The 25,697-nt window shown below is 39.5% G+C and overlaps 1 protein-coding gene across 1 annotated transcript in view; it reads left to right on the plus strand.

Moving 5' to 3' along the window:
- Mapk10 (mitogen-activated protein kinase 10) overlaps nucleotides 1–25,697 on the plus strand; it is a 281,578-nt gene that overhangs the window by 115,723 nt on the left and 140,158 nt on the right. Inside the window, exon 2 of the mRNA XM_052198829.1 lies at nucleotides 24,654–24,725. Coding sequence (XP_052054789.1) covers nucleotides 24,660–24,725 — 66 coding nt within the window. The 5' untranslated portion in view covers nucleotides 24,654–24,659. The remainder of the gene's footprint in view (nucleotides 1–24,653; nucleotides 24,726–25,697) is intronic.

Raw genomic sequence — 25,697 nt, forward strand, 5'->3', positions numbered from 1 at the left:
CTCTCCCTTTCTTTCTTTCTTCCTTCCTTTCTTCCTTCCTTCCTTCCTTCCTTCCTTCCTTCCTTCCTTCCTTCCTTCCTTCCTTCCTTCCTCTCTCTCTCTCTCTCTCTCTCTCTCTCTCTCTCTCTCTCTCTCTTTCTTTTTCTCTTTCTCTCTTTCTTTCTTCTTTGGTTGTAATATGACCCAAAGACTCTGTATATTTTGCTTGTGAGTCTGCTTTTACATAGCTGGTAAAAATTGTTCAAGGGCAGTAATAAAGTCTGCATCATAAATATCTGGAATAAAATTATAGGACACGCCATAGAGTTTATGCTAATAACCTAAGAGATTCATCGCACCATTAAAACCCTCTCCTAAAAGTTTGATGTTGTTGGCATCGATCTTGGTTAGAAACTATGAAGCATGTCAATTTATGAATGAAACATCCTAATGCAAATAGAATTATACTGTTCATTCAGCATCCCTTTCCTGGACATCTTAGGTCTATATTTCCAGGTCACTTTCCTCTGAAACGATGAACCACTATTCCTATCCAAGCAGATACAAAGGTCATCAATAAAGCAAAAAGGGTACTAAACAAGTATTTAAAATTGCAGCAACTTTATACTTGCCAATAAAACTGGGTTATAAAAATGTTTACTGTGTGTTGTTATATGATATCTGGGGATTAAAAGTACCAAGGTAGTAACATTTTTCTGGAACTTAAACTGCATAAAAATGAAGGTGACTAAATCAAGAGTGGTTTTAGAGAAATGCTTTTAAAAGCTATTTAAATGGTAAAAAAGTTAGTGACCTAAATATGTCCTGCTCCCTTATCTTCATGGTAATGAGGTACTGTCAGATTGATTTTGATGTGTTAGGTTGATGAGTGGTATGGCTCAGGATTGAAATAATTTATGGTCATTATCTCCCACATGTGAGCAGAATACTCAAAGTTCATTTCATAGGTTCATAGATCTAGTCCACTTTCTCAGAGAAAAAATGGCAGCCAGCTGTGGCTTATGAAGCCCAGACTTCCCATTCCTCTCAGCACTCTGGCCCTACCCTTTGGTGTATGCTAGCCTCTCTAATTGTATCTAAATTTACAGTCACAGGGCAATTCACGGTTCGCTCATTTCTCATGTATAACCTTCTATGTAAAAAAGGAATTAAGAAACCTAATACTCACTGAGAGATATGTTTTGTAATCAACCAAACTGATTTTGGCTTTTGTGCAATTACGTGATCATGAAACTTGGAATGTGTCCTTTTCTGAAACAGTATAATGGATTATTATGCATTCTGGTAACTAACAAATATTCTATAAATATCTCACCTTAGCTTTAATTTGCAAATGACATTACAGCTCATACATCACTTTAGCAAATACGCATTCCATTCCTCCCCTTACAGAACACATACTTAATATTATGTCCTTGATTAAAAGCTAATTCTCTCTGTCTGCATTTTCAGCAGATTATTGGATGCTAATTTCCTCCACAAGGAGAGCACATTGCCTTCAGGTATAAAGTATTTTCTATTAGGTAGAGATGTGTGCTAGAGAAGAGAGTCCTGGTTCCTGCAGGGTGGCAAGGTCTTCCTCTGTGACAGAAGTAGTGGCCATAGGTGAGATGATCCAACTGCATACATCACTGACAGTTGACATTTTCATAATGGTTACTTTTTAATTCCATTTTAACCAAATTTTAGTTCATTGAAAATATCTTCGTGCCATGTCATGCGTAATTGAAGAGGTGAGTGATAAGTATCTCAGTGGCACGTGTTCATTATATCTGGGGAGCTGTGGTATGATGAAATTGAACTCTGTGGATCATCTCGTGTGACTTCTTCTCCTCAGGACTCAGTTGGATTCTGTATTTCAAAGTTATGCCAAATTTAGTGACATGTTGGTGGGCAACCTTTAACTGGAGTCTTATGGGACTTAAGATTTCTATTATAGGAATATTTGCTTAACTCTTTCTGAGTCTTTCAGAGACCTCATAGGACTATGAATGAGTGTTGCTAATATTGAATTGTATTAGGCATAGTGTTGTTGCTTTGTACGGTTAGTATAGTGTAGTTAGCATAGTTACTTAGTGAGTTAGACTAGTACAGTTTGCAGTCAGACTTTTTTGCTACTTTGGTTACTTTGTAGGTTCTTTTATCTTCCCCCCTTCTCCACCCCTTTTCTTCCACCCTTTCATCTCCCTAACACTAGATAGAAGAGATGGGGGGCGGAAGGGGTGACATTATCATTAGATTATTCCCGGCTGATTGGGGTATCCAGTTTCTTGGGGCAAGTTTGATCTTTGTTGTCAGTATATCAAATTGTGATCAACAGCAACCAATGGAACCAACTAACAACCTACCAGCACTCAACAACAACCCTGTGTCTCTGGGCCCTAGTATTTATATACCTTCTGAAAAGTCCCCAGGATTCCAAATGTCACATAATTGCAGAAACAATTGTGACAAAACCACCCCTCTGCTAGAGCATGAGGCCATTCATAATCAGTAGCTATGGACACTCTGAAGCAGTCCCATGTCCCACATCAGGGATTAAAATGAAAACATATTCTTGTAAGGTGCCTATGTTTTTCAAAGAAATTGAAATTCTCACTACAAGAGCCACTAAAGATTAGTGTGATAGAGTCATCCATCACTCCTCACAAAATACCGGAAACCAAAGCACAGAGCTTGCTTGACTGACTCGCACATGAAACATTTTATATAAAAATGATTCAGGGCCTGCAACTCCAAACATTACCAAGCGATTCATACATGACACCGATACTCCCCTTATTTTAAATCAACCCAGGATAAACAATAAATAATAAGAGATAGCTCCTAGAGTCGCTTGCCCCCAAACATCTTTTAACTATCAAGTTTACATAGTTCATCTACCTTGCCATCACTCATTTTTTTTCCTAGAAAATGCCTAAAATAGTTTTAGGTCATACTTTCTCTTTCAACTGATGAGTGGCTTTGGCCCTCCTCTCATGGCCAGGTAAGCATGCTGTGTGTCTTGTGATCTCTAAGAATCCAATTCTTTCTGATGGTTATTTTCATGTCCACATATTCCAAAGTACCTGACGAAACCAAGTCCCAGGTCCCAGTGCCTCTGTGGAACAGATACCATTAATAATGTTGGGTTGAGACAAAACATAAACTGAAGACAAACACTGGGTGGGCTGAACAGGCGGACGTCAGATGCTCCGGATGGCTCTGTGTACTCTTCATATCAGTATCAGTTGTGTTTTGCTCTGTCCCTTTGTGAATAAGTCCACTCTGGAAATAGCTGAAGTTTCTTGGTTGGGCCATTCATAATAGCCACAGTGAGTCTAACATATTTCAGGACATACCTTACCTTATAATAGATGTGGCTGATGGGACATATTCCTAGAGACCTGCGAATGATAATATCTGTACATCTTTCCTCCTAAACCATTTTTACATTCCGAAAAGCATCTGTTTATATTTTCATCACTCCCAAGAGCAGTGTGAGAGAGTCCCTTCCAAATTTCAGTTTGTCAAAGGCTCTCCAGTACAAGGACTGACAAGACTAATTGTAATATTCACAAGATAGTAGGAGTAGGATTGGACTCAAAACTGTATTTTTAAAAACACAAAAAAACAATACCTCAAAAATCAATGAAAATACTCCATCAAGTGCAAGTAGGTAAACTGGATTTGCAGTGCCGGGGGACACACATTTCTCACTCGTGGGGCCTATCATCACTTGAAATGGTATTGTTAAACGTTCAGGGACAGCCTCACAAATTCTTTAGGAATCAATTCTCTCTGTGAAAATGGTTTCAGGACCATGTCCAATACAGCACAGTTGTCAAATATCCTATCATAGTAGTAGTTAAATTTCACTCACATCTGTGATTTCTTATTTTCTAGAACTCTCTATGAAATGCTCCAGGAGAAATTAAGAGGCTGACTCCCCACTGGAATCTTGCATTACTGAGTAACTCACTCAGAAGTTGGTTGAATAACATAAAATTCAAAGTATTCAATTAAAATTCCCAACTGGGAGAATATAGTCAAGATATGTTGTTAATTAGCACACTAGCTTGTCTCCTAAGATCTTCATGGAGTCTTAAAGATCTGCATAAAGTTGTGGAATTGACCAAGGACATATTAAAACACAAAATTTAGTCTTACTTGCTGAATTCTAGGAGACATTTTGACACACGAATACACTGTACAGTGTTTGAAACAGGTTAAGCACATCTGTTTCTTCAAAAACTCATCATTTCTTTGTGGTAAAAACATCCACGATGCTCTCGCCCTTTTGCCTATCATTGATAATATGCCATATTAGTTTTCCTTTGTTTCCTGTATGCCCTGTTATATTTAGTGTCATTTCAGACTGTTGAAATCCACTGGGGTTCTGAGACACAACTTCACACAGACTGACTGGCTTTCTGTGGAGAATAAGCAGGGGACAGTTAGGGACCTGAGGTAGAGTTCAGACACCATCTTCCAGTTGTCATGAGGCCATTTTACAGGGCTCGCATTCCATTCCTATATAATCATGCTTGCCTGGCTCAATTCAGTGAATATCAAGTCTGTAGCTTGTACTGAAAGTCAAGAATACCATACTAGACATTCTACGGAGGTGTAACGGAAAAATACTTCCAGTTTAAAATGAGATCTTAGTTGGGTACAATGGGTACAAGATTGTAATGCCATTATTTGGAAGGCAGAGACAGGGATATTAGCAGTTGAGTGGCATTCTCAGTTATATGGGGAGATTGAGGTCATCAACAACAAAAATAAATTCTATATTTAATTATTATAATGTAAAACCCCTTGTTACATGTTTTTGCAAACAAAATGTTTCTGTCTCAGAGAAATCTGTTAGACATCTCTCTTTATCCGTACTCTCTCTAAACATACGTACACACACGTAAAAGTGACTTGCCGTATTTCTACATCCACAGTTGTGTTTATGAAAGAGAATGCAGTCATGTAAGTTTGACATGACACAATATATACAGGAGAGAAACTCAGCAATGGCACTTGTGAGTGGATTCCAAGAGCATACTACGCTCCCTAAGTTCTCCCTCTTGTTCTCTTTAATAAGTCGAATTGTATGTTTGTCTTCATTGACTTTAAGCACACTAGTTAAGGACCATGCGTCATATTCAATATGTGTAAATATTTTCCTAATAGCTATTACATACGAATTTTAAATTTGTATACATGATATACTCACTCTCTCCGATTTACTGATGAAATACAGAAAGATGTGGTTCTCAAGGCTTTCCTCATGTTCAACTGTTTGCATCACTCAAAATAAACAGCAATGGTCTCAGCTATGACACATACGGCGAACAGACACAAGTGAATTAGCCAGAGGAGGCTTAGGGCTGGAAAGTCAAAGGAAGCCAGCAGTGACCGTGAAGGTGTTCTCCCGGAGACCCTCACAGGACTCGCCTAACTTCTCCAGTGAAGTGTGACAAAAATGTCCACCTGGGAGGCTCTTTAGAGACTCGGATCCAAGGCATTCCTCTGGGGATGGTCACATGAGACTCCTTGCCTTGTACGTTCCAAAAACCTGAGCATTAGGAGAGAAGGCATCCAGCATACACACTTTGCTCTTGCAAAAGTTTTTGGTGTCCTTACTAGTGTTGGAAACACAGGGATACCACCGCGAGCCCAAGTTTATAAACACTAGCCAAGGGTCCCGCCTTGAAATCTTTTCAAGGGTAATTTTGCCAGGACTGCTGCTGGTTCTTTCCCACACAGAAAGCACACATGTGGCATGGCTTCCCTGCTGGCGAGCGCCCTAGCAGAATGCACTGTACAAGTGGACTTTTACAGAGGATCCAGGCTAAGGGCCTAGCACATACATAGGGCAGCTCACAACCACCTGCCCACCCTCTGGCTGGCTTCTGTACTCACTTACATACATGTGGTTCCTGTGAAGTCATGCAGGCACATTCACACACATAAATAAAATTACTGTTACAAAGTTAAGTTTGTTTTTAACTGACACATTACTACGGAAAGTTTATATTTGTTTACTGAGTTCTACTGGCCCTTTGATACTTGTATACATTGCGTAATGCTTGAATTGGGTTAAATATATTTCCTCAAAATATCATATTTTCTCTGTGGCAAAACCCACTCAGGTTGCTTTCCCACCTTCTTTATATTATATACAGTACATCTTTATCTTCAGGCCCTCCCTTCTGTATAATAGCATGGTGAAGAGTTTTTGGGTCATATTTTTAAATTTCCATTTTTAAAGGTTGGTTGTTTGGCCTTATTTTTTAGATTTGCGATTGGACATGGGAAAAGGACGATGGTTCCTGTTTCTGTGAGTGGTTCTTTTGTGCTGAGGGCAGGCTTGGGGTAACCTTTCTTGTTTTTTTCTTTTTCAATCCTCCCATTTTGACTGGACTAAGGGCAGGCCACATGACCGCTTTGCTGTCTTGATTATTTACATCCTAGTCCTTAATTGCCACTGTATGGATTCAATTCACATCGTGAACTCTGTCTGATTTTTTGGTATTGCTTAGAAAGAGAACTCACGTAGGAAGCCAGTCAGGTAGAGCGGCCATACATAAATGATTTCTCTCTGGGCCTCTCATCGTGGCTTACATCTTAACTCCGTGTAATTAGGGCTTTGAAAGGTCAAATGCGACACCCAGCCAGTGGGTCCATGTCCAGGAATCCTCACAGGAGCATTCTTTTCAGTTCTGTAAGGAGCTGACCCAGCATTGGCTGGGCATTGGGACACGGTGGGTGGTTCCTTTCTTCTGAGAATCACCCGCTGGGATGGAGGGTGGACACCACACACAATTCTAAGGTGGCGGTGCCCAGTAGAATATACATGAAAACAGGTGTGGGGATTCTCTGCTTCATTCTCTTTGAATAAAAGCATGGCTACCTTGAACAGGTGTTCAGTGGCATTGGCCATATGCTACCTGAAAGGAGGCCGAGTAGAGTGTGCTCTGTCCTCCGCTCCAGTAGGGGGCAGCATGTTGCTTCACGCCCACTTGTTTTTCTTTTCACAAAGGTAGATTTTTTTTTTTTTTAATTTCGTATTTTTTCTGGTCTTCAAAGGCTACAGAAGCAAGCTGTACTGCATCATGAAGTCACACGTGCAGGAACAGAGTCACATACTTTCCTTCCAAGCCTGATTTTTAATGTTGTGTTAGGACACCCTCACGATGTCTTTTTAATCTTTGGTTCAGCTTATTAAACATTTTAAATGTTGTTTTACTCTCTATGAACAGTCTTTGATGGAAAAATGCATTGCTTCTCCTTGAAACAACACATTAAAATATAGAAATAAAGTTTAAAAAAGAATAAAAGTATAAAAGATTGGGCAGAAATAATGAGATAAACAGAATGACAGGTTTGCCTTTATCTAAATGCTAAAGTACTCCAGAGAAATGTCATAGAAATCATGTCGGCTTGACGCCATTGTAAGAAGTTTAAAATGTCTCTGTGTTTGCTGTTTAAAAACACAGAAGTTGGCCCAGTAGGTAAGGACGCAAGTGTTGCAAGCTTAAGGACCTACCTGGTCACGGGGTTCAAAGTTCAAATCCCTAGATCCCACATAAAAGCTGGGTATGGCCAAGCACACTGCTGTAACCCAGCCCAGCGGGGAGCAGAGCCAAGGAGCACTGCTGTGACTTGCCTGCTACTAACCTCACTGGACATTCAGCGAGGGAACCTGTCTCCAGGGAGTATGGTGTGAGCAGTGGAATGGGGAGGGGGGGGAACAAGACAGGCAGCATAGAGAGCATGGAGTTCTCTTCTAGTCTCTCCACAGGAGCGTGTGTGCTATCCCCTGTACACATACAAGCACATCACACACACAGGCACATCACACACACAGACACACACACACACACACACACAGAGAGAGAGAGAGAGAGAGAGAGAGAGAGAGAGAGAGAAAGGGGAGGGGGAGGGTGGAAGGGGGAAGGGAGAGGGAGAAAGAGAGACACACAACAGAGACAACAGAGATGACAGAGAGGAGACAGACAGACAGACAGACAGGAACAGGCAGGGGTTAGAGAGAAAGAACCTTGTACTTTTAAAACTTTCGAATTGCCTTCTTGTTCACATGTATGTGGGCATGTGTGTGTATGCATGAATACATGCATGTTGAAATGAACTTGGGCTCAAATGAATGCATGTGGAGACTTGAGGCCAACATTGTGAGTCTCCATTGACCATTTTGTCTTCCTCTCTGAGGCGGAGTCTCTCCTATGAAACCAGAGCTTGCTGACACAGCCAGTCTAGGTAACAAGCTTGCTCTGGGATCCGGCTTGTTTCTCATCGGGGAAACTTGAGGCCATCTACTACCCTCACCTGAACTTTATGTGGGAGCTGGGGGGCTGAACTCAGGTCCTCCGGGAAAGCAGTTCAACCACTGAGCCACCGCCCCAGCTTCAGAGCTATTTCTAATTTGAAACACACGGGTAATGTGAATATACACACTCCCCGCTAAGTACTAGGGGTTAAATTATACAGTCACTCTGCAGAAGGGAAGAAAATAGTCATCAGTGTTCAAGCCCAAGATATACTCGCTAGGGCTTGGAATTGCTGCCCCTCACACCCTGGCTCTTTGTCTCCTGCTGCTTCCTAATGAATAACACATAAAGATTTAGTACTGCTTTGAAGAGAAGGACCTGATTCCTGGTCCTGACATTATTTGGAAATTGCATTACTCCTGTAATGGTCTTATATTTTCAACACTGCTAATTATTCAATTCATTAAATACACATGCATTTAGCATATTACAATGCATTAAAATATAAGGTGGATGAAACATTTGGTGTAAGCAGCCCTTAGAGGCAATGGCTAACACATGCCAGCTCTTTAATGTCTTATTTGATCTTATTCTTTGGTCTGACATTTCAGCTAATCATGAAACATTAGTAATGAAAGTAAACCAAACTGCAGTTATATAGCAGGGTATTTTATTTTGTCTTGGGCCAAATTAAAATGCCATTTATTTGTTTACAAAGTTTTAATACGAGCAGGGTTTTTTTTTTTTTTTTGGCATTCACATGAAGTGTAATTTAGAAGATTTATTTTAAATGTATCTGTGAATACCATGGCTTAGATGATTTTGGATAATATTCCTAAGCCTAAGCATTGTAAACGAGTAGGTGGTTTTATGCAGTAAGGTGATATAATATTTCATAATTTATATGCCCGTAGTTGGAAAGGATATAAGAAATGGTTGATTTATTATTTAAGAAAGAATCATTTGTAGATGACTTTGCATAAATCACTGTTCCCTGTCTTTATCTAGAACATGGTGTCTAGCATGTTTTGGTGTATGCCAGCAGGGAACTACAGTCATATTCTCATAAGAATGCAGATAGCCTAACTCAGGGCTCTAAAGATTTAATTAAGAGAAACTATAGTTCCCTATTAACTCATATTCCCATTAAATAAGTGACTTTTTTTAATGGTTAAGGGCTGTTTATTTTAATTTGTCTAAAATTTTTAATTACTTTGAAATGATGATAGTAAATATTTACATATTCTTTAAATAAACAATCATTATTATAATAAATACTCTCTTAAATGTAGTCATTGCAAAACAAACAAACAACCCAACCCAAACCAAACCAAACCAAAATAGAAAACCCCCAAAGGGATAAGTAGATAAATTAGGAAAACATTGACTTGAGGAGAAGGTATGACTTACTCTGTTTGAAACATTGGATTAAGATAGTATGTTTAGTGGACAATATCTTTCTTCCCCCATTCACTCTATGCTGTATGGCTCGCAAGTAAAAAGAAAGAAAAAGCGTTATAAGCTGCTAGGTGGAGTCACTGTCTGCATTTGTGAGTCCTTTGTAGTAATGTGCTTTCGTTTGGAATTTAAAGAAGGGCATGTGTGCACTTGTGCATGTGTGTGTGCCTGTGCGTGTGCATGGGTGTGTGCGTGCAATATTTGGTCATGATACCGGCAAAAGGGGCTACCAGCCATGTGCCCCACACCAGAAGATTGAGTGACAGTGAAGAAGCTGTGGGTTTGCATGCGTGCCCCTGAAGTACAGAAGTCAGAGGAGCTGGGAGGGGCTGAGAATGTGCACGGGGAGGGGTGGCATTGAGGGAGCAGAGGCTCTGTGCACAGATAATCCTCCCTACAAGGAGAGCTGTCTTGCAGCTGCTTTGCTCTCTAGCCTCTTTTCCGCTTATCGTTTGCACAGAGTTCAGAGTTAATTATTTTTACAAATCATTTCCCTGTTGCCCTCTTCATTCTGATTCAGTTGCTAAGTGACTGGGAGATAAAGTGACCTCTGAATATATTCTTCTCATTATATTGTTAGATTTTCCACATCATTTAAGGGATGGATTTGTTCATGTAAGTTCATCACCTCTGTAGGATACAAGTTGACATTTCACCTAATTAATAGTTCCTGTTGGCCTAGTTATTCTGAGGATGCATAATTAAAGTAATAATATAGTTGTTCAGCAGAATTAAGGTTTAATTTTGCTTTTTGAATTAAATGCCTACAGTTTTATTTCTTTTTCTTGCTTGAAAATTGTTATGCCACTCTGAGTTACAATAAATATTTTAAAAATCCATTCTTGGGCAAGTAAGAGATTATTTAATGGAAAATTTGAACCCTCAGGAGTTTAAAATAAATCTCTATACACACAATATGTTAATTTAATGAAAGTTCCTTAAAGGTATTAGTTTTGGTTTTTAATCTTTGAGCTACTCACTTTTACCCATGGTGTCACCATTACAGTGGCCAACATAGACGGGGTATTGATAAATATTCATAGGGTGCATGTCCTTTTCTGATTTAATGTAGTAGAATCAGAACAGCTTTTTAAAACATGAAGCTAATACTATAAATGACTATATATATGTATATATATATAATTTGAATATATATGTATACATATATGTAATTTGAGTAAAAATCAAAATGATTTTGGGGTCCTCAATACTGTGCTGTCTTTAGTCTTTGTGGCTGATAGTCAGATGTAATGTGCTATTACTTACCTATGAGGCTGCCTCTATAAAGGAGATGTGTAGCTCACTATTGGCAGAACCTGTGCTTCAGTGTTTGCAAACGTAACCTTTTAGAGAGGAATGAAGAGAAAAAGAAACATTTTATCTCTTGTAACTATTCAGAGAAATAGAGTCTGCAGGACTCATATACATGCACAGTGCAAACCTAGGATGCGCATGGATGTATGGATTGGCGCAGACTGGCCTGTGGACATTTTCTTGATTAATGATGGACGTGGTAGAGCCAAGCTAACTGTGGCAGGAGGTGTGGAGTGTATGAAAACACAGGCCAAGCAAGCTGTGAGGAGCAAGCCAGCGAGCTGTGCGTGGCAGCTGCTTCTTTTACTGCCTCTGGGTTCCCCCTCAAGTTTCTGCCCCGGCTTCCCTCAGTGAGGGACTGCATTTGTGTTGTGTAGGCCGAATAAACCATTTCATTAATTGTCAGTGTTTCATTAACTGTGGTCAGTGATTCGTCACAGCGATGAACAGCAAACTGGGGCAGTGCACGGACATTAACAAATGGCGAATAAGAATCAGCTTGGCACCCTCACGAGGGCCACTGGGATCTATGATGGTGCGAAGGTGTAGTTGGTATTCCCCGATGAGCCAATCCAAGTGATAATTTGTTAGCTTTAAAAATCTTGTGAATAATAGAAATGTATTAGAATTAGCCTCTTACACTTCCCATACAAAATGTTATCCCAAACAAGTGATTTGTTCCAGAAAATTTACATAATTATGTTAACTGGCTAAAGTGGTTTTCACTTGTCACTTCTGGTAGTCTGAATTAGTGCAGAAAAGTTTGCTGATAGTGAATATCTTTATGTACTTCAAAATTTGAGATGAAACACTTCAATTTTCTTTGTTTTTAATACGATTTTTATTTATAAATCATACTTGTGTATGCTTTTGAGGTATAACATGATGACTTTTGTATTGTTTTAGGACAGTGTCTCGCTTCTGGTCCTTGCTGGCTTTGAACTTACGGTCCTTCTGTGTGGTATTATAAGTGTGCATCACCATGTCTGCTTTAACTCGGGATGTTTTGATATGTATTCACCATGTGGCATGGCTTAATAAAGCTAAATGACACATAAATTACCTAATTTATATATATAATTTTTGATACTAAAATAGTTGAATTTACTAATTTTTAAAAAATAAATGTCTATGTGTTCATTGACTCTACTCAACCTGGCAAACAATAACTCTTAAGTGCTAAGAAGGGTTACTGGGTCATATGCTACTGTGGATTTTTGCAGAACCTACAAATCATTGACCAGAAACACTCACTGGAAAAAAAGACTGTATTTTCAATAAATGGTGTTGAGACCATGAGATGTGTATGTGTATGTGTATGTGTATGTGTATGTGTATGTGAATGTGTATGTGTATGTGTGTGTATATATATATATATATATATATATATATACATATATACATATATATGAATGGAATAAGTCTCAGTCTCTCCTTTCACAAAAAAATCAACTCTGACTGGATCGGGAACCTCAGGGTAAGGTCTGAAATTCTTAAACTCCTTGAGGAAATACTAGAGAACTCCCTTTAAGACACGGACACAGATGAAGGCTTTCTGAATTGATCGCTGCTCAGGAAACAAAGCCAAATGTTGACAGCACTCTTGTGCAGTAAAGTCAACCATTTTCCCTTGTTCAAGAAGTCATCAGGAGATCTGTGGCTAAAATCTCGATAGGGTTTGAAACTGCATTTTCTTAAGAATTAGGGCTGACGTTATCTTATGAGTTGATCAGCTGTAATCCTTCTTTTGAAAAATAGTTATTTGTTGCATTTGGTCATTTGTACATTTTATTTTTTCTTTTTTTTTTTTTGGGTTGTTCAGATTCCAAATAGATATTAGATAATGATCTCTTGCAATATGTGTGGGTTGGTAAATATTTTCTTTAATTCTATATGTTGTCTCTTCTTCGTTGCTTTTCTATTTTTTCTTCCTCACAGATCTTCCAAGTTTAATGTCATACCAGAGTTTATTTTTGCCTTTTGTTTACTTGCCTGAATTTTTACCCAGAACAAATTATAGAACTTTTGCCCATATGTTCCTATGTTCTTTTGGAGCCTATTTTTGTACTGTTGCATGGTATTGGAGAGGGGTCCAAATGCTCCCCTTTGTATGTCACTCTTCCTTCTCCCAACATCACTTGATGACATTATCCAATATGCATTCTTGGTACCTTAGTTACAATCAATTAACTGAAAGAAATGCCAAGATATATATAAAGGAAAATCTATCAAATAGCAGCAGACTTCTTGGCAGAAACCCTAAATGCTAAAAGAACTTTGAATGATATATTTTAAGTTCAGAAAGAAAATAACTGCCAACCAAGAATCCTTTAATCTGTAGCAAAGCTCTCCTATGGAATGAAAGGAGAGATGGAGACTTCCTAAGATGGCCATAAACAGGGATGATTTATGAACATTGAAGCAGCAAAGTAGACGATATTCGGGATTCCCTAGACACAGAATGGAAATGTGCATAATCATGGAAATGGGAAATAATAAATCTTACTAGAAAGAAATAATTATGTCAGAATTAGAAAAGTATCAAATAAGAACTCTGAAAAAAAAATGAAACAAAATAGCAATCTTAACAATGAAAGAAAAAAAGGGCGTGGAGATTTCAAAACCAATATCAGCAACAAACACCCAATAAAATACCGGGAATTACTACATACTTTTAATACTATAAATGTAAATGGTATCAAAATTTTAATTAAAAGACAAATACTGGCTGATTGTATTTAAAACAAACAAACAAACAAACAACAAATACAACAAATGCTTCAGCTGTTTTCTGTGTGTGTGTGTGAAATTCATGTCACTGGCAAAGGCATGCATGGGTGGATCCAGAAGTAAAACGGACATTCCAAGCCAATAAAACATAAATGCAGTCAAGAGTAGCCATCTTCTCATATCTGCAAAACAAATTTCAAGCAAAATTACTTGGCAGAGATAGCGTTGCTCTCAGTGCATCCGAATTTCAGACATTAATGGGAATCTGGGGACAGATACATTCAGACACAATGATGGGTGTAGTGATTTGAGTAGGAATGGCCCCCACAGGCTCATATAGTTGAATGCTGAGTCGTCAGGGCGTGGCGGTGTTTGACAGGATTGGAAGGCTTAGGAGGTGTGACTTTGTTGCAGGAAGTGTGTCACTGGGATGAGCTCTGAGGTTTCAGGAGCCTACCGTAGGTCCAGTGCTTCTCTCTCTGCCTAAGGATCAGAATGCCGCTCGCTCTCAGGGACTGCTCCAGCACCTACCTACAGCCTACCATGCCTCGGTTGTGATGTACTAAGCCTCTAAAACTATAAGCAAGCCTCAATTAAATGCTTTCTCTTGTAATAGTTGCCTTGATTGTGATGTCTCTTCACAGCGATAGAACACTGACTAGCACAGTGGGTAATTATTAAATTCTGTTCTTTAGTCAACAATCACAAGAATGTTTACTTTTAATGAATCAATATATTGGATCATTTTCTAGACGTTTTCAATTTGCAGCGTTCTTTCAAGTTACCTACTGGAGAAACTGTTATTTTTCTACTGTTTTTTAAAAATGTAATTTCCTTTAAAGTTTTCCTCTTTTACCTATTTGTTCATAGGAAAGATGGAACTATAATTTTCTCATTTTGTACTGTCTTCATGCGAGCAATCTCAAAAAAGTTGATAGGAGAATTTATCTTTTTGTACTTTTATAATAGTTTGCATAAAAAGAAAGGGGCTCCTCTGAGTTCCATGTGATTAAACATTTTATGCTTGATTTATCTTGAGTGGTGGAGGTATGTGCCGATGTCTTACTAGGATGATAAGATTTTAATTTCCATTTGTACTGTTATAATTTTCTTAACATCTGCTTTATATTTGAGCCAGTTCTATCAGATGTATGCATTTTCCTGTGAAGCTCCCTTTAATGACTGCTCTTATCATTAGTATCTGCTTTTCCCTACACGCTGTTCTATCAGTAATAGTATAGGACAAATTCTGATTAAATTGTGTTGTGTTTGCTCCACCTCTCAAAATAGCTCTCATTTTTGTTGCAATTTAGTTGTGATAGCCTATAGCTTATTTTGTTTTTATTTAGTATGATTGTGGTTGACTTTTATATTTTACTTATATATAAAATATATTTATATTTTCCTTACATATAAAATATATTTTACTTTTATATAAAGTATATTTTATATTTTACTTCAGCTTTTACTATTACAGTGTGTGTTAATTTCTCCTTTAAAAAATATATAATTTATTTCTTAATTTTATGTTGATTGGTGTTTTGCCTGCATGTCGTGTCAAAAGCTCTGGAATTGGAGTTATAGACAGATATGAGCTGCTATGTGGGTGCTGGGAGTTGAGCCCAGGTCCTCTGGAAGAGCAGTCAGTGCTCCTAACCACTGCGGCATCTTTCCAGCCCCATTTTATTCTTATTGATCGCACCCTGGTAGTTCCTATCTTCCAGAGCTGGGCTAGAACAGAGAAGACGGTCTGCAAGGGCTTTATTTCCAGAACACTCTGTGACCTTCCCAAGCCACCCAATGCTTCTCCCAAATGCAAAGCAGAATGGAGAGACAATTTCAGTGAGGTTTCCTTGGTAAACTGAAGGAAGGAAAGCAAAGATCAATCAGAGATGCCCAAAGGTCTTAAAGTGTCTGGAGATTGAAAGCCTTCTTCTCTAGGACCTGGTTTGTCTCCATTAGGTCCTCATGCACATCTGCTCATATTTGCGAGCTGCTTGTCCGCGTGTGTCTGCTTGTCCGCATGCCCACTCCACTGTTAGGCCTGTAGGACTGCAGATGTTTGCTATGTTAAGTACCTTGTTTTGTGTCAATCTCTTTCTTAGGTGATAGCCCAGAGGTTAAAGTTTTTTCCAAGTGGTTTCAAATCATACTGTAGTTCAAATTCAAAATTCAGATCCCCTCCCCTTTCCTTCCTCCCTGCCCCCAACATACACATGCATACACACACTTTCAGAGTCTATGGACATGGACAATATTTTAAGAAATGCTGTGTAATGGGATGGACCTAGGCCTCCCAACATATATGTAGCAGATGTGCAGCTTGGTCTTCATGTTGGTCCCAAACAACTGGAAGGGGGCTATCCCTGAAGCTAACGCCTGCAAGGGGGCTATGTTCTTCTAGCTGGGCTGCCTGTCTGGCTCAGTTGGAGAAGGTGTGCCTAGCCCCAGAGATACTTCATGTGCCAGCGTGGGGGGAAACCCAGAGAGCCCCTACCTACTCAGAGGAGAAGGGGGGTGGGGAAAGGATTGTGGGAGGGGGTGACTGGGAAGGGATTAGTGAGTGGGATGTAATGTGAATAAATGAAAAAAAAATAAAGAATATATAAAAAAGAAATGCTGTGTAAGATATAAAAGTTTGAATTATGTTAGTTACTAGAAAGTACTTTCAATGTTTACATACTTATGGGTCAAGCTTTATTCTGCTATTGTGGCCTTTGCATTGGGGTGAATGGTGGTACTTTCAGATCTCCTTGTCTTCCAGTGTTTTAAGTGAGAAGTTAGGAAGCTTTTTCCACGAAGGGCAGGATAATAAATACCTTAGACTTTGCTTGAACATAGTTCTTATGATTTCTTGACTTGGTCATTTAGTGTGGGAACATCTGCAGACCATATACAGACTAAGGAAAGACTACGTCCAGAGTTGTATTTACAAACATAGATATCGACCTGAACCGGGCTGGTGGGGCCTTGTTTGTTGACCTCTGCAAAAGGAGTTTATCTACATAAGAAGTTAAAAATTCTTCGTGTTGAGCATACAAAAAGTTCTTAACAGAAAATCCAACTTAGTCTCATTTTGCCTATCTTCCCAAATGATAATTACTTGTTTTAAAGTGTCCTTATTTTCTATTTAGTCTTTTGTATATAATGGAAAGAACCCTTTTGAGTATGCATGGACAAAGTATTTGGGGTTCTGTTGTTTTTGGAATTCATAGGTATCTTACTTACTTATAATCCACATGTGTTTGCAGCCTATTAGTTGGGTTGTTTACAATAAACTTAATATGCAATGCATTTACTTGGAGATAAGGTGTTTGCTATATATAAGTCCAACAGAACTGCTGGAATTTAAACATTTTTGGAGCACTGTCCCTCCATACAGTACAGTGCAGAGACAAACTGTGCAACTTGAAACAACTCAAGAACAATTAGGATTTCTTTTCAGTTTTTCCATTTATGGCTTTGTAAGCCTCCATAGTTTGGATGGGATACCTGTGAATACAATACCTGCGAGTTACCAAATCAACAACAGAACCCCAAATCTGTTGCCCACCCATACTCAGGAGGGCTCTCTCATTATATGCAAAAGACCAAGCAGAATTTCAGTGGGAACTTACGCTATTAGAACATAAACTGTGCTGTTATTTATGGAAGACGCTGCTCACCAGTTCAACTTAACAAGCTAGCAAGTGTCTCCTTCTTACAGTTTGGACAATAAAGATTATTTCTATTGCCCAATGGTGCCAAAAAAAAGCTCTCTATCCGAGTGTCAAGAAATATGGTTTCCAGACAAGTTTTTACAGTTCACTGATCTCATACTGAGCGCTCCTCTCTTGGAACAGTAAAGCCCTGCAGTGACTTACTTGGCCTTGGTGTGGCATTTGGAGGCATTGTACTACAAACCCAGGAAGGTCAGCGAGCATACAAACCCGGGAGGTCAGCGAGCTTGCCTTTCATAGCCAGAACACTCAGTCATTAAAGATTTAAACACGTTATTTCTTTCAGTTGGCGTAATGAAGGCTATTATTTTTCCACATGCCCACTCCAGCAGTACAGAACCAACCGGGTGTGCTGAGGAACATTTCTGACATCATCCCCGATGAGACTCTTCCGTCTGCTGGGAATCCCTTTACCTGACCCTTACTGAAAACTGACAGTCCTCAATTTGCAGAGATAATGAAAATACCTAATACTTGGGCCAGAGAAGAAAAGTTGTTTTGTTTGTTTTTCATTTAGACCCCTTTTTATTCAATAAACATTTACTTGACATCAGACAAATAGGAAGAACTGTATTAGGTCCTGAGATTGTGATAAATACAGCTAGTCGTTTCCTTGAAGGAGGCCATAATTTGCTTGGAGCCAATGTGTGAACAGAATTGAGAGTATTATGTAATCTGGTGTCTGAGAGGTGACAGGGTTCCGTGAGAAGACAGATCCACAAAGCAGGGGGAGAACTCTCCAATCTGATACACGCAAGCAGACAAAGAGAAAGCAATGGAATAAAATAACTTAATTTGTAGAAATGAGCATTTTTTTTGGAAAAAAGCAATAAAATAAAACCAACATTTATAGTAGCATCTAAAACAGGCGTGCTTAAGAAGAAAAAAAATTAAAGGTATAAAAATGCTATCCTTAAAATATTTAAATCAGGTTAGAATTCTTTCTTTGTGATTTTTGTAATTTCTTTAAAATGCAATTCCAAGCATGACAAAGGCAATGTAAAACCACATTCATAACAAATGTAAGTACAGTGTATTGACTGATTTGATCAGGAACAAAGTCGCTGCTGTAAGGTTCAAGAGCTGTGAGTCACTGTGCCAACATCATTTGGAGCTAAATGACTGTAAGTTGAAAATGGAGATCAGAATTGCGTGAACAAGCAAAACAAAGACAACAAATAAGATATTCACCTGTTAGACTGAAGTGTGTGACAAACTTTTCATGGGAAGAAATACACACACACACACACACACACACACACACACACACACACACACACACTTGACCCTGTGACAAACCTAAGTAACGATTGCCCGGAAGATAAATTTAATGAACCAAGGATTTTCCTTGGAGTCCCTAACAGGAGCATGGGTAAGGGCTTACTTGTAGAAGTATGAATGACTGAAACAACCATAGCACTGAAAATCCCTAACTGTGGAGAAGATTCTCCAACCTGCACAGTTAGTTAGTTAGTTAGTTAGTTAGTTAGTTAGTTAGCTGCCTGACAGAGAGCTGAGCTTCATTGCAGCTCCATGAGTTCTCGCCTAGGTTGCTGTGGCTGTCTCACAAGCTCCCTCCCAACCGCTGGAGGGAATGCTTCAATTTGGAGCAAACACACACCACTGAGATCTTCCAGGCAACGAACAGCAGGCCAGGAACTGCAGGAGGGCAACCAGCCTTCATTCTCTGTGGGAGCAAAGTCCAAAACAGCCCACCAGACACCAGATCTAATAAGTTAATCACCAACCTGTAGGACCTATGGTCGCCTACAGAAAGTAGCCCTGATTTTTAGCAATAAACATTTGGGAAACGAACCAGTCAGATTCACATAAAATATCAAACTCTCAAGAAAAACTTTAAAAATATATCATCCATCCATACATGAAAAGCACAAAATATTTCTGAGAGGGGTTCCGGAACAGAAATAAGTCCACGTATTATAGTTATAGACAAAACACCTTCTGAGTTGCTGAGCTGTGCAAAGTTCCTACATTTCCTAAATGAAACCAGGTCTGGTTTAGTCAGTGTTTGAAGAGATTTGAGGATGCTGACAACGGCTACTTTAAGAATCCACTTCATCACCTCATTCAGTTCTACTGAACAATAATACAACTTATCTCTTCACTGTTCTGTCTGTGGATTTTTTCCCATGTTTTTGGTTTTTGCTATTCAGTCTGCTATTGTGGAGACATTGGGTGAGCTCGTGTGTGTGTGTGTGTGTGTGTGTGTATCCTGAGGGAAAGCACCAGGGCGTCTCTCCATTGTGTGTAGATAGGGATTTGCCGGATTGTACGTTGTGCACAGCTTTAGAAAACAATTTTTTCTCTTGAATTCATTTCCAGTTGCGTAGCTCTCAGAGTGTGTGGACAATGTCTTCTGCAGAATCACCTTGTAAATCCTGAAAAAAATCTCATTCATTTCAACTGCTGATCATTTGATTGGTATGAATTAAGAGTTCATTGCGGTTTCATCTTATACATCTGTGTTTATGGGCTTTTTTTTTTTGATCAAGTGTTTGTAACTTGTCTCAACTCATTTTTCTACTGGATTCCCTGAGTTCTTCTTCATTTTTTTAAAAAGTAATTTATATAGATTCTGGATACATTTTGCATTGATGGCGTGTTTTAAATACTTTCCCAGATTTGTGGCCTACTTAAAAAAAACAGATCTTTTTCACAAGCAGACTTACTAAATTTAATATAGTTTAGTAATAATTTCCTTTATATTTAGCATACCTACATGCTATTTATGCCTCTGGCATTTTATTACATTTCCTTTTGTAATATTTTCAGTTTATAATATTTAAACTTTGACCCTTTCTGAGGGTTTTTAACCTTATTTGGATTTTTTTCTATATAGCATGAGTTAAGAATTAAGGCTTGTAGAGAATCTGAGATATTATTGGGTTTGCACGTTTCCATGGTTTTCCCATGTTTGCCATCATTTCCCGGCACCACAGGTAGCACCACAAGGTTCTTGGACCTGACTCAGGTTCTTGGCTGCACACAGCCATGCGCACATCCGGAATCTACAGTGACAACACACAGGACAGTGTCGTGGCCTTGGTTTCCACAGGGAGATGCAAAGAAGGCCGGAAACTATCACACACATCATCTGCATATTGCAGAGGGACATGGCGCTTAGGAGCCTTATGTCCTTTGGATGGGACAGGACGCACGCCTAACTTGTATCCAGGCAGTCGCTAGCTTTCCTGATGCTGGAGACCGATTGGCTCTCCTATTTGACCTAAGAGGGAGATGCTTTCACGCATGCCTGCTGTATAGCCTTCCTTGAGACTGGAGCAAAAGTAACTAAGGCTTCTGTCTGCAAAACATGCGCACATGCAACAGTCCCATGCACAGATACAGACTAAGCAACGGCTGTGTGCTCTCCATTGGGCCGACTCTCCTTCCCACGGGACTGACCGCTTGTCTCCTCCATGACTCGATACAAGTTTCCCATTTCCCCAGATGTCTACAATGCAGACCCGAACACAAACCGCTCTCCATGTTTGGATCTCTCTCCTTCTAGGCTCTTTATTCTCTTTATCAACACGCGATTTCTACAACCATCTTGTATCTCCAGCCGCAGGATTCTCTCACCGAGCCACACAAGTGCCCAGACTGATTTTTATTCGAGGATGTTTTATCATTTTACCCTTTTACTCTTCCTTGTATGGAAGATGAATGCACATCAAAGTCCAATACTAAACCTGATCCCAGCAATGCAGACCTTGCTTCTGGATTATTGGGTTTCCTTATCAAGTTGCTTTAAAATTTCCTCCTGTGAGGCTCTTGTGGTTATCTCCTGTGTCACCTCCCTTCCAGGTAGATGGCAGCTTGTTTCCTGTCCTCTGCCTATTCCCTTTAAAACTTGATATTCCAGTCACGAGCTAGTGAGGGCTAAGTGGTCCCTGTGCCTACACCACGCTATTCTCAGCTTCTCGAAACATCTCTTGTCCCCTTTGAGAAGCTTAACTATGTGTTGTAAAATCTTTTATGTCTCTCATCTAACATTTTTTTTAGGCGTTTTGACTTCAGAGTGGTTTTCAGGATACCTAATCCAGTCATATGCCAGAAACAGAAGTTGTACCTCGGTGCTTGCTTTCTAAATCCTTTGATCTCACAGAACGCTGCCTTGCATGCAATGATGTTCAAAATGTGTTTAATTAAATGGGCAAAGCTGTCAGCTTCTTCTGTCTCATTCCCAAGGAGTTCAGGTCTTCATTTGCAGTGCCTTAAGGGTCCTCCCCTCCTTCAGCCTTGCAGAATTGTTAAATATCTCAAACTCACAGAAAATAGTATAATTAAAAAATTTAATCCCCACCAAGCCTAAACAGTTACTAATAGAGTGTCCACTCTTCTTTGTTCTGTAGTCATATGTAATTAAAATGACAGGTGCTATTATTTTTGTATATTTTAAATCTTTAATAAGGGAACTTCAAACTTGCTTCCCCTAAAAAAAACTCCATCATGTTTGAAAATTATATCAGTATTTGTACACTAAATGTGAATCTAATGGTGTCACATATTTTATAGAATGAGACATTTTAGATCACTTGTTACCGTTCTGTCAGTTTCCACCGCTGAGTTAACATGACCCGGAATAAGATTGTAAAGGAGACACATGTATTCTGGCTCACAGTTTGAGAGATGTCAGTCCGTGAGTCCGTGGTGTGGAAGAACATCATAGCAGGGAGCGTGTGGTGGGTAGGAAGGCAGAGGAAGTGAGGAGTCCAGGGACAGGGAGTACAATACAGCCCTGAAGAGTATACCCGCAGTGTCTTCTCTTCTCTAACCAGGCGTCTCCTTGAGTTTCCACACCCCTTAGTTCCAGATGTGAACCTATCAGAGGGCTTATTGATTTATTAGTTTTGTACCGTGATGGCCCAGTTTCCTGAACTGTGCTTTAGTGGAGATCAAGCCTCCAGCACACGAATCTACAGTGAATATTTAGTACTGAACCTTAATAAACATCAAAGTCTACAGTCAGTTTCCATACACACCCTCTTGAGCAAATGTTTCAGCTTTTTTTTTTTTTAAAAAAAAAAAAAACTAGGTGCTTCGTAGTGAATGAAAGTGTTATATAAATTTTGTATTTAGTGAAGGGGCTTAAAAAGAGAGGATGGGGGGTCAAGGGAGTGTGGCACGGCGGTGTGGAGGAAGGGGGTGCCCAGGCAGGCCCCTGTCCAGGCAGTTCTTCCCCCTGAGGGACACACACAGGCATGGTATAGAATAGAGTTTATTCAGGGTAGGGGATGGGAGTTAGTGGGAGAGAGAGAGAGAGAGAGAGAGAGAGAGAGAGGAGAGAGAGAGAGAGAGAGAGAGAGAGAGAGAGAGTAGAGAAGTGGAGTGGAGGCCGGCCAGGCCATGACCACGTGGAGGGGGAGGAGAGCCCAAGGGGCAGAGAGGTGAGAGTATGTGGGAGAGCCGAGAGCAAAGAGGGAGAGGAGGGGTAAGCAGCCCCCTTTATAATGGGCCAGATCTCTGGGGCGGGGCATACCTGTCTATTGCCAGGTAGGTGTGGGGTGGAGCTTCGACAGAACACCGACATTTAGCTTTAACTTTTTAGGAATATCCAATTCATTGTATTTAATCTGGATTGTTGGGGGCTAGCCCCAGAACTTCTTCTTTCTTCTGGTTCTCTCTTGAGATAAGCTGAGAGGGAAGAGCTTCTGCAGGAGCAAGACTTGATCTTGCAAGATGTTTAGGATTGCTGCTTAATAATAAACTCTTAAATCTAAGTCATTTAGCTGCTGTAGCTGACCTGCCTGTCTGAGCGCCTCAGAGGCCAGAAGCTGCAGTCTCTGGGGTTTAGCTCTGTAACCTGAAACAGCAGGGGATTAAGTAAAGCACCCTTTGTTCTATCTCTGCAGGAACTGCTTGACTCCCACTTCCAGCCTGGTAGTTAAGGTGGCAGGGAGAAAAGGATGGCTTTGAAAAGTGATTTCAGCCTTTATTTCTAAGGTTTTTGGTTCTCCAAAATGTTTCTACAAAAATTCTCCTCTAGAAAGTTCTCTGAAAAATTCTCTCTGCTCTTTTCTCCTAATCTTGCTCTCTCCTCCTGCTCTGATAAAACAATAATAATGTGCTTACTCCCAATGCCTTCACTTCTAAGTTCTATCTGAAAGATTTCTAAGGAAGTTCTTCTTTCTAATAGGTTCTTCTTAAGTTCAGTTTCCTCCTTCAGAATACACGATGGCATGGTAAAAAGTTCACCACAGGTTTACACATAAATTCAAATAATAAATGGAATAAGAAGTTTACAACAGAGAATGTTTACATGCATATCCATTAAGAGTAACTATCTAGCTATCTGATACCAGCTCTACAGATCAATGGAGAGTTAAAGACCATAATTCAATTATCATTGAAGTTTTGTATAGATAGACCCAGTCAATATTTTATTTTCTGTCCTTGCATCTATAGTTAATTGCTAGTTTCCTTTTATGACCTTTGGTTAATGGCTTTACAACCTCTTGGAATGTTCTCTAAATTGTAGATGCCTGCTTGCTGTCTCAGAAGTAATGAACTTGTGACACTTGAAGACTGGCAGAGTTCTCCTTGCAGTTTTGACACCAGAAAGGATTTAGTAGCAGTTCTATTATAAAAAGAGCTTAATAACTACTAACATAATTTTAGAAATTCTTATAGAACCATCATCAATAATTAAGAAACCATCTATTTGTCTCTATAGCATCACTACAAGACAGTCTATCCTCATTGTTCTGCAGAAATCTGCTCAACAGGGTGGGCTAATATCTAATGGTTGTTTTGTATATTTAATAATAACAGGAAAAGCAGGAACCTTTCCTCAGATGTAATATCCTCATCCTTGCCTAAAGAAGCATATCTGTCATTAACTGTACAGTCTGTGGTGGTACCATCTCAGGAAGATCACCTGCTAGGTTTTATCTTCTCCTTGTTGGTTCCTGGCACGAGTGTGATGATATTGATCAGTATAACTGACAACACATTTTGCTGCTGCATTGTATTATGTAATATTTATTATTGGTGAAAAATACTGGCTACAGGTATAGTTGAGGCTTATGATTCATCTGCACTGCTCACGATCTCCATGTCTAACTCAGATGATTGTAAACCGATACTATTAAATAATTAAAAGTGAGTGCTCTGGAAACTCATCACCCAATTTTGTTCCCTGTAGGTATTTATGAGCCTCCATTTCTTATACTACTGCAGTGAACCAACCTTGGATGTGAGAATTGCCTTTTGTCAGGTGTGTGTTCCTTACAGGTAAACAAGGTACAGTGCACTCCCTTGTATTTCACTACTACCATTCCATATTCATATGTACTACACCAAGTTTTTATCTATGTAAAAGTAAAATTTTTTGAAAGTACAGTGAACACTTAGGTTTTATCCCCGTGTCTAGTTCATTTAGGAAAGTGAAGAAACCTTTCTGAATGAGTGTATAATTAATCAATCTATAAAGTGATTTCCAGTCAGATTTCAGTTGTACTTCAGTGTTTTAGTATTTCTGTCTAAATCCTTGGGATGTGGCCTTTGTCATCAAGGTACCAGGAACCTGAATGGCTGTTCCTTTTCTTAAGGGCTGAGGAGTCTCACATGCAGCATCTCCAATGGCAGCCTATTATTAACTACACGTGCCATTCAGTTTAATTTTACATGGCTAGAAAATAAAATTCCAATAACTAAATGTCAGTGTCTGTATGGGCTGGTTTTGTGTGTCAACTTGACATAAGCTGGAGTTATCACAGAGAAAGGAGCTTCAGTTGAGGAAATGCCTCCATGAGATCCAGCTGTAAGGCAATTTCTTGATTAGTGATCAAGGGGGGAGGGCTCCTTGTGGGTGGTGCCATCCCTGGGCTGGTGTTCTTGGGTTCTATAAGAGAACAGGCTGAGCAAACCAGGGGAAGCAAGCCAGTAAGGAACATCCCTCCATGGCCTCTGCATCAGCTCCTGCTTCCTGACCTGCTTGAGTTACAGTCCTTACTTTCTTTGGTGATTAACAGCAATGTGGAAGTGTAAGCTGAATAAACCCTTTCCTCCCAAACTTGCTTCTTGCTCATGGTATTTGTGTGGGAATAGAAAGCCTGACTAAGACAGTGTCAAACAACTGATGAACAGAAAGGCAGCCACAGAGGTTGGTGTTGTGAAGCCAGTAACTCTGCATCTTTGTACTTATTAAAACACTGTAACCAAAGTTATTTAGGGCTCCTAAGCACAG

Source organism: Apodemus sylvaticus, chromosome 11 (assembly GCF_947179515.1).
Source record: "Apodemus sylvaticus chromosome 11, mApoSyl1.1, whole genome shotgun sequence".
NCBI classification, from domain to species: Eukaryota; Metazoa; Chordata; class Mammalia; order Rodentia; family Muridae; genus Apodemus; species Apodemus sylvaticus.